Source organism: Phlebotomus papatasi, chromosome 3, assembly GCF_024763615.1.
Source record: "Phlebotomus papatasi isolate M1 chromosome 3, Ppap_2.1, whole genome shotgun sequence".
In the NCBI taxonomy this organism is placed as follows: domain Eukaryota; kingdom Metazoa; phylum Arthropoda; class Insecta; order Diptera; family Psychodidae; genus Phlebotomus; species Phlebotomus papatasi.
The window spans coordinates 86,520,197-86,531,033 of NC_077224.1; the positions used below are offsets into that span (position 1 = coordinate 86,520,197).

Consider the following 10,837-nt stretch of genomic DNA (forward strand, 5'->3'; position numbering starts at 1 on the left):
TTTTATCCAAAACTATTATATCTGATTTTCACATTGTATTGAAAATTTCTGTTGTTGGGGGAATGAAATTGTTTGGAAAATTATAACCGCAATGAAATGTCGATAATGCAGTGGCACTTGAGAACAGTAAAGTGCTAAAAAGTGTGTGAATTTTTCATTGGAATAGCACCATAAAGCCTTTGTAGTCTTACAAAATATTTTCTGGAACATTATTCTCAAGCTTGAATTTTATTCCCTCCAAAAAAGCTGCTTAATCCATAAGAATCTACCAAATCCTTAAAATTGATGTAAAAATGGATTAATTGTGCTATTCCAATGAGAAATGAACATGCTTTGTTTTAGAACATTACTGTTCTCAAGTGCTTCAACTTATCGACTTCTTTTAGTAATGGTTCCTGTCTCAACTACTATCCTTAGTACTCGCCGTGTTCTAAAACTACCGAACAGTCGTGACATGAACCAACAAAAAAGAACAGCACAGTGCTAAAAAAAACACATATTGATTTTCCATTGAAATAGCACCATAAAGAATAGAACTTTCTAAAAAAAAAACACATAAATCAATAAATTAGCGGAAAATATTCAAAATGATCAGTAAGAAAAATCAATTTTGATCTGAAAAAAAAAAAAACTTAAGAGTGTTTAGGGGGAGTTCGAGCTAATTTGAGCTGTAGGGCTACATTATTATACGATTTTTTTCGCATATTTCTAATTGAAACTGGGTTTTAGCATAATGTAATTTGGATACATAAAATAATTGTGGATCTAAATAAAATAATTGTAAGGACCAGATTCATTTAGAAATAGGCGAAAAGTCGTATAACAATCTAGCCTCACAGCTCAAAGTAGCCCCACCTCCCCCTATAAATTCTTTTAAATCAAACTGTAAATCCCTAAGGTTTCTAATTCTTTAATTTTTCTTTTGCCAAAGATATTTCACTATTTTTGGAAATTTCCAATTTCATTTTTACTTACCTGTTATACTAATATACCGCTCAAACTTCTGCAGTTCTGTTAGAATTATAAGGCTTTTATCAACAAATCCTTAATGAATTGATTGAGAATCGTGTCCAGGCCAGATTTTTAACCATATCATTAACCATTATTAGTAACCACCACTATAGAAAAACCCCATTCGAACTTCCAACCTAAAATTTTGATTATTAATGCATAAATAATAACTTTTTGTGGTGATTTTGATAGAACTTCAATAACATATTAATTTAGTTTAATTATTTATAATTCCCGTAAAAATATAGATCCCTGCTATATATCCCAATTTTCAAATTTAATGCATTTTGAAAATCAAAAATAATTAATATTAAAATGCAAAAAGCTCCACTCATATTTCAAATGAAAAAACTCTTTTCCTCCTCCATCTAAAACATTTTGCTCCTCTTTGTATTTGTTGGATGTTTTTGGAGTGGAAAATATAATGTCGATTGAACTATTTTGGTGTTTAATAAAATATACATAGGGGGGGTTGCAAGTGGAATGGGTATTCAATAGTCCCTCACTCAATTTCCACAATTTTGTGGATGATGGTGAGGTTGAGGATTTAATATCCGTTGTGTCCATCGATTCCCGCTATTTTCCAAATATTGCGTGTGTGCATTTTGTGTTTTTGGGGCCTTTTCCAACCCCACCCTGCGTACCCATCTCCCAAAAGCTCCCCAAATGCAATTCACCGGTATTTTCCTGAATGTGCTAGAGGGAGAAAAAGAGTGCCAAAAACGGAAAAACTCCCCCTTTTTCCACACATGGGCTTTGCAATGTGGAAAAAATTGGTTAAGGGACGGTGGTAAGGGGGAGGTTTTTACGCTTTTGATTTATAATGGCTCGCCGCCAATCCGACCATTCATTTTACACGATTAAAAGGGAAAACGTTGAGCATTAGTTTAACACAATTTCAATTATTAATTGCACTCATTCCTGCATCTACTCCATGTACAAAAAAAAATATCCAAACACTGTGCATTTTCAAAAAATAAATAAATAAAATAAATAAAATAAAAATGATACATCAACTGACCTTTCTAATTCCCTTTGAATTTGTCCATTTCAGCTAGTTCATTTTTTATATTTTATTTCTCTTTGATGAAAATATGGCAATTAGTATAATTAGTAATGACTATATATTTGCGTAATTAATTGAAAAGAATTACTAAAGTGAAAATGTAATATTTTGCGGCTGGGCTGTGGCTGTATTTATCTGAAAAAAATTATTATTGCTACATCATTAATTTGCAAATTGGAACAGGATGCTCTTTTACAATTTGGTCGATTACTGAATATTACAAAAATGTTCCGAAATCAAGCGTTTTTGCCATTTAAAGCACAATATGAAAAAATTAAAGATCGGTTATTAAAAAATCCCCAAGTTTTTGTTCAACATATACGGTATCTTTAGGCCAAATCGACAATTTAATAAATTGATGAACAACAATTTAATTAAATAGATATTTTGAAAAAGAATATTGGACACACTTTATTATTAACTTATAATTAAGTAATTAGATATTTTCATTTTTTTAGGGAGATTCTTAGTTTTTTTTTAACAGAAAATGTGGGAAATGTTTGATGAACTTGTCCAGATATCACAAAAACTCTTTCAATTTGACATAGAAGATAGTTAAGATAAATCATGTAATTAATTCATCCAGGATTTAAAATGATCATTTAAAATGAATTTATAAAAAATCTAGGCTAAGATATCATTCATAACGAAACTTTGGATCTTCGATAGTCATTTTTGTTTTCTGGAAATTAACTAATACCAGTTTTAGATGGTTTTAGACTGAATAAAATTTAGTTCAATTTACGAGTGCCTCAGAATTCTGACAAGCAATTTTACTTTCAAAATCTAATGCATTATTTTCCTTAACATTTATCCATAAGCCAAAAATTGTTCCAAAAATATTTCCAAATAAGATATTACAGAAGTTAAGCCATATGGCAAAACGTCCCCAAAAGCATTTTCTTCCCTGTATTGTCTCATTACAATTCTTTAAGGAGTTATATCTAGTTTAACGTTTAAAGGCACGGTTTTTTTTGTGATTTCTAAAAATATTGTTTTTCTTTTAATTGTAAGTACAAAATTATGGCGAAGTTGTACACAGATTGAGCATCGACTTAATTAAAGGATTACATGCGTCACCTGGATTAAAAAACAGTATATTTCCTTGACATCTTTTTTGAACCTAATAAAAACATAATTCATTCGAGCTTTAAGGCACATAAAAGTAAAATATTAGATGCTCAATAAAAGTACATATAAGCACAATATTAGATTCAGTCGCACTCTGACCACCAGCATGCCATTGTCGTCCAGTGTATATATACGTAGTTATTTTGCATCCAGACCCTGTTTCTCACCCATTACTTTACATACCTGAGGAAGGATCCACAAAGCTCCGAAACGTTGTCCAAGTAATAAAGGAGGAGAAGGATCTAGGTCAAAATCTGTGTTCTTTTTATCTAAAAGTACAATATTTTAACTATATTTTCGGAAATATTCATTTAAAAAAATTAAAAATTACCGGCTGAATTTTAGGACCTAGTTTTTGGAGATGGTTCCAAAACCAATGAGGGACCGATCGACTCGAGGGCACTTTACCTTACTCTGAGAAATTTTGTCCACGGTAAAGTTTGTATCCAAAAAGATCCTCGAAAATCAGGTCTCAACGGCGAAACTTTGAAAATTTTTATATGATAATTTCGGAAAATATATATACTTTAAATATTTTACTTTTTCTCAAAAATTTAAATTAAAATTATAATTTGTTGTCTTGAAAAAATATTACAGAGAATATATTTAGTGTGTTCCAGTCTTTTAGACCTACATAATCCCTTAAAGAGGTTAAAATTCAAAAACAAAATTTTAATATTTCAAAATTAAGTTAAAGTAATTAAAAAATGAAGTTTCAGTATTCTTTAGTTAATCTGTACTACATTTATTTAATTAGAAACAGAGACTTATTAAGCGAACAGAATAAAAGAAAATAATTAAGAAAAAAAATAATTTAGAAAAAAGTAAATTTTAACAAAGATACAGAAATTTCTACTTAGGAACTAGTGAGTTTTCCAATTTTAAGATTTGTACTAATTGATTAAATAACATACTGCCCGTTTAATCTTTATCGCATTTAAGATAGGTAGTAACATTTTTCCAAACTTCAAAATCGGTTAAAAAAGAGAATTATTTTTATTTTATTTTATTTTTTTTAATTATGTATAATAATTTAAAACTAATATATAACATTAGATATTTAGATTCCGTTTAGAAAAGCAAAATAATTATTTTAATATCATACAGCAAGGAATTTTGTTGTACGTAAAATAAAAGTTCTTAAAATTTTAGATTCGTTATGTGAAATACATTTTAAATACTATTTAAAATGTTTTTAAATAAATAACATATTTTGCACTATTATAATATAAATATTATTATACATTGATTTTTTATGTGATTTTAGGTTTCCAATTAATGACGAATATTGCATGTCTATTTTAAGAATTATTCAAGTTTAAATTAGAATATTATTTTTATTTATTTACTTATTTCAATATTTATTTATTTTCTTGAGCCCAATACAATTTTATAACAATTTGATTTAATTCAAAAAATATTTAATGTAGAAAAAAAAGCGAAATCTGACAAGTATAACGTAAGTGTCGTATATTTTTTTCATTTAAGGTTATGTAATCAATGCGTAAGCGACGAAAACATCCTCCTGAATTATTTTACAAAGTTTACATAATCAAGGGAATTACAATATTTTATCTTCAGACCGTTTTATGAATCTTTCAACTATTCTAATTTTATGAATCTATTACGGGTTTCAGACCTAAGGCTTAGCTATCTGGCTTAAGTCCTCTAATTCCTTATCAGGCATGATTTGTGAGGGAATTGTTGTCTAGAATTAAATATTAAGGGCAAAAGATCCATTAGATGTTCTGTCTTGCCCAGAGCTTTCGGTGGACCTTCTTCAGTGGCAACAAAAAGTTTTTCATTTATTTTCAACAACATTCTTATACAAGGTCGTTTCTTTTTCTTGTTGAAAATAAATGAAAAACTTTTTGTAACCACTGAAGAAAGTCCATATCCGGACCGAAAGCTCTGGGCAAGACAGAAAATTTGTTTTTCTTCTTGAGGTGAAATAAAAATCCATTAGATTTTAAAAAAAATCAATAAAATTGCTTGTTATTTAGTTTTTTGAGACTTTCGGGAACTGGTCTAAACCACCAGTCTGAAGCCGGAATAACAATAATTATCACAAGGATTTTTTTTAGCTATCCGAAGAACACTAAATTCCGGATAAACAAATTTAGAGTTCGGACAATTCTTTTTTTAGAACTTGATAAAGATTTGAATAATCCGAAAAGTATAATTGTTAGAATCTTAAATTTCGAACTTATACATAGGTTTGTCCGGAATTCAGCGTTATATGGAATTCGAATCTTTTCACTATAGAAGAAAATCCTTTTGACAAACTTTTGAGAAACAATGTTACAAACATTTTCTTTCAGTGTACAGATTTTTTCAAGATTCATTTTTTCAAAATATATCACGATCTCTTATCTTACTTTTCTTCCAGATATGTCTCAATTTAGTCTGGGTACTGCAAATTCTCATTGGGGTTACGGAACAACGGGCCCGTATTCACCCTACCTAACAGGAAGCACCCTGACGAGCTGTACAACCCCCACAGCTGCCCAATTCAACAATCCAGCCCTGGGATTCACCTGCTCAACAGCTGACCAGAACACCTCGCAAGACTTCTCCGGCGGCAATCGAGACTGCGTCCCAAGTAAGTGAATAAGTTTCTTTGCTCAATTGGTGCATTTTTCATCCGAAATTGGATGAAGAATTGCCATGGGGTTGTATTATGTGGATTTTTTTTGGGAGGAAGAATATAATTTGAGTGCGATACGAGATGTATTGGATGTTGCAGTGCTTCCGGATTCCACAGCAACGGATTTGGATCAGCATCTGAGCAACTTGGTGGGTACACCGCCGACACCACAAATGACCACGACACACCAGAGTCTGCTAGGCGGAAGTGGTGGTGGTACTCAGACACCCGGAAATGCCTCAAATGGTCTCCTAGTTCCTCGATATCATGGCAACAGCTCCAACAATGACTATCACGTGCACTCCAGCCAAAATGGTCCACGGAGTCTCAGTGATTCGTCACAGGCAGAATCCCCAGTTCAGGATGACCTCCTGACCTCCAATACGCCCAATATTGGCACAGCCGGGGCCACAAGTGGTGCCAATGGTGCCAATGGAGGTGGAGGCAATCAGAATTTCTCAGGGATTGTAGTGAATCAGTCCCAGAATTCCTACGGGACGTCCACGGGAGGTTGCAATGGCTCAATCTACCCAGTTCTACCGGCCAGTTTGCTCTATTCCCAACTCTATACGGCCGCCAATCAGACCCACTCCTTCCACACACACTCCCTCCAGACCCATACCCAGAATCCTGGCGTTGGGGAGCTGCAGACCGTGATGGATCATATAACGACTAGTGGAGGATCTACTGGGGCTAGGCATCACCACCATCAGACTCTGATGCCAGGAGCTACGCATGCAGCTGAGCTGACGCTGGTGGGGACTTGTGGGGGCGCTGTGAGGGGAGGGGAGGATGCGGTTGTGAGTGTAAGGGGAGTCGGGATGGGACAGCGAGGGGCTCAGCCTCAGGGAGCTGGTGCTGGGCAAACTGACAATGGGAATTCGGTTTGGAGACCATACTGAGGCCAACTACCTAATGGGGAAGTCCCTTCAGGGACGGGGAATCCGGGAAATAGAATGGGAATCGCGTGAACGAACAATTTACAGTCTGACCAAGGATAAATTGCAGTGCATAGAACAGGATTAATGTAAGTCATTTTAAAATTTATTCCTTGTTCAACATTTCAAATCAGAAACAGAGAGAAAGAGAGAAAAAATAAGCAGTAGTGGATATTCTTTGCAAAAACGAGGTTATGTTGAAAAGTGAGGTTATGTTGGGTCCTTTGCTAAAAATACGTATTATCAAAGGAAAGTCTCTGAAGTTTTGCGCACGAAATTAAGTTTAGCGCTTACTTCTTTAAGAGTCGTCTGAGAGGGATTCCACTCAAAGTAAGGTTATGTTAATTCTAACCTTAAAATCTGAATTTTTCACGTGACATAAATCGTAAAAGCTTCCGAACGAAATTCTACCAGCTGTGTTTAACGGCGTTATCACACTTGCACATTAAAATTTTAATGTGATTCACATTAATTGTCGCTTGTGAGCGTCCAAATATGTTATTTGTGTCTTTAAGTCACTTAAAATTTGGGGTTTTTCTATTTATTTATTATACTTAAAATATTATACTTATTTATTAAAGTATAAATATTTTTCACATTAAAAAATTAAAGAGAAAATCGCGTTAATTTTTCGCATTAATGCTATAAATCAATTTATATCAAATTTTGCGGGTCAATTCTACCTTTTTATCAACAAATAGATCTAATTTTGAATATAAAATGATTCAAACACACAAATTATACATTTGGACTTTTACCAGCGACAATTAATGTGAATCATATGAAAATTTTAATGTGCAAGTGTGATAACACAATAATGTTATGTTTCTTTTTAATTATTTATTGCAACCAGGGGGAAGTAGGACACATTTGAATTGGGGCACCTATAAAATAAGGTATTTATCCTATTTTTAAATAAAACTGAACCTGATCGTCAGATAATTTAGATCCAGAAAGCTATTCCGAAGATAAATTGCATGACAAGTCCCAGTTTCAATTAAAAAAAAAGGGAGAAAAAACTCAATTTTAAAGAAGCCCCAATTCAAGGGTGCCCCATTTCTCCCTAAACCGAAAAACTATTAATTTTCAAGGTTTCTTGATTTCACTGGATTTTAACCTAAGGAATCTAACCATAGCATCTTTCTTAATTATGTAATTGACGATTGAAAGTATTAGACGTCATTCTCTTAATTGATCATGCATTTTTGTTTTAAAAGTTTGAGGTTATGTTGCAAATAACCTCAAAAATTCAAATCAAATTTTGTGGAGTTAAATCTTCAATTTTTCTGCCCAGGTGAACCTTACCTGAATTAACTTATATAACTTACCCATTACAAAAAAAATATATATATATATATAAAAGTCTTTTAAATAAATAAAAATATAACCATAAAATCAAGAGAGCGTCATCTAAATCATCTAAAAAAAATTCTAATCGTTTTGTTTTTTTTTTTTAAATTAAGAAGAAGAATTCGTAGATTTCAGAATTATTTGAGAAATCATAAACGTCACTCTGGAGTCCGAAATTTCGAAATTAAGAAATAGTTTTTCTAGGTTATGTGATACTTAACCTGAAATTTTCGAATAAAAAAAACAAAACCAGCCTTATTGAATTAAAAAAGAAAAACTATTTTTTTCTAATGCTATAATTTGGAGGACTATTTCTTATCGCAAAACGCATTAATGTAAAGAATAAGTAATTTTTTTAAATTATTTAAAAAATGTTTTAAGGTTTGAATCGAATGAACTTCTTTTTATTTTAAAATTGTTCTAATACCGACTTTTAAAGCCAACTGAAGAAATCAGAATTTCACTTTTATAAAATATTTTCAGGTTAAAATTTGAACTTTTCCGTATTTTGAAGACAATTAGCATGTTTTTTTATTTATCCAATAAAAAATTATTTATTATATTTACAGTTTACAGGGAATTTCGGCTTAAGTGAAAACGAATTGAAAGAAATTGTTTTAAATTGCCTGCTATTGGGAGCTCCTTTATAAAGTAATTTTTGAAATTCCTCTAAATGTATACAAATATTTTTTTCTCGCGGTACATTTGAAATGCATTTCTTACGAACCATTGGCGCTGAAAATTGGTCAAAAATGTTTTGCATATAATTGGATGAGGAAAATGGCGTGATATGTATAGATAGGGGACTCTTCGGTGATGGCAAGTAGATTTGAAGTCACTTCACAAAAAAAAACACCTTTTCAATCTTGTCCAGAGGTCCATATTTAGGACCGAAAGCTCTGGGCAAGATTGAAGAACTGTTTTTCTTTATGAAGTGGTTTCAAATCCACTGGCCAACACCGTAGAGTCCCCTATCTATGTTTTGCATTATTGCATACATCACGGCGTTTCCGTAAAGACTTCTCCTGCGGATATGCAATTTTTCTGTGTCACTGGAGTGAATTCCCGGGCTTTTTTCGGTCTTTATAAATTCTTTGAAAGCGGAACTCCCAGAGATTTGACTTTCTAAAACTAGAAATGGTAAAATTTCAGAAATTTCACAGCAGTCGCCATCTACTTTAAGCGGATATTCATGAAATTTCTTTAAATTTACCAACTCTACCTAAAACTGATGCAAATTTTAAGGTTAAGTTCAACATAACCTAACATTCCACAATAATGCAAAAATGACGTAATTAGATCATGTCAATCAATAACTTCGCAAAAACATCTTGCTTCCCGACATAACCTCTTTCTAGTTACTTTTATTAATTCTTCTGGCTCATTTTAAAGCTCTATTTTTTCTCTCTAACCCCTTTATAATCCTGCCCTGTGAACTGCAATATCCTTATTGAGACTCTTGAATTGATTTATTGATGGTGACTCTGTAATGCTCGCAATTTCGTAGTTAATCTCAAATATTTAATTGTATATTTCAATCTCTCAATACCAGAGATTTTTATAGATGAATCCTAATCTCGCAATTGGAGGTGGAATTGTTCCATGCTTCTTGTGGGGAACCACAGTGGTAATGTTAAATTGCTCAATATTTCACAAATTTTAGTGTTTTCCCAGAGAAAAAAAAACCAGAGCAGTTAATGTTCAGTGATTTTGTGATTATTCCCCTGAAATTTTAATTTTAAAAAAATTAACTTCTTAAACTTTTGCAAAAAACCAAAATTTTTCAACAAAAATTGATCCAAAATGTGTTACTATTCTGCAAGAGATAAGTTGTTTTAAAAGTGAAGAGCATTTGTAAAAGACAATGTGCTCTACCAAAGTAAAGAAAAAAACACCCTTAAAATGTTTTAACTATAGGCTAGTAGAATGTACTATGAGAACAAACATTAATGATGATGTATTAATGGATTAAAAAAGAAACTTTACCTGTAAGGAGACTTTTAGTGAATGAAAAGATGAAGGTGTAAAAGTAATGTTGTGAATTACATCATAATGAACCCCCCTTCGGTATCAATTGTAATTTCTTGAATCCAAAAACAAAAAAAGCTGTAAACTAGTCCCAAGTTGTAGATGTAAATATAAGGTTAATAAAAGGAAAGATAAAAGAGTATACTCTTATATTTTTGCAAATTTATATCACTCTCAAAATTGGCACTAAATTCATCTAAATTTTAATTCAACTTTCGTCCTCTTATTGCTCTCCCTCTCGACTCTCATGAATTCCTAATTGTCCATTGGGAATTGTAGATTATCAAATCAGTGCAGTGCGTCGTCGAGGATTGCAAACAATTACAGGCCATAATAATTTAGCTGTAAATTGACAATGGGTTAGAATTAGTATCCAGTGAAATAGGGGATGTTTGGAGCAAACTTTCATCTGTCCACATAGGGTAGTTACTCTTGCAATTCCACAATTCCGCGGGATGCATTCACCAAGGGGCAGTTTTCTTGGCGGAAATTCTTTAAAATTATTCAATATTTCACGACATACTTGAGACTACAGCGCCTCTGGTATCGGTTTTACCAACTTTTTCTGTTTAATGAAATATCAGATATTTAAAGCCATTCAACTTTGTGCACACTAAAATCAGTTTAGTAGAATCGGATGTCACCTGAGTAGATCGGATATCACCT

General features: G+C 32.3%; 1 protein-coding gene across 1 annotated transcript; it reads left to right on the forward strand.

Moving 5' to 3' along the window:
• The first annotated feature begins 5,598 nt into the window (after positions 1-5,598).
• LOC129806186 (uncharacterized) lies at positions 5,599-6,930 on the forward strand. The gene is made up of 2 exons (XM_055854586.1): positions 5,599-5,810; positions 5,955-6,930. The coding sequence occupies exons 1-2, from the start codon at positions 5,600-5,602 to the stop codon at positions 6,755-6,757; spliced, it is 1,014 nt and encodes a 337-aa protein (XP_055710561.1). The 5' UTR covers position 5,599; the 3' UTR covers positions 6,758-6,930.
• Positions 6,931-10,837: the final 3,907 nt, after the last annotated feature.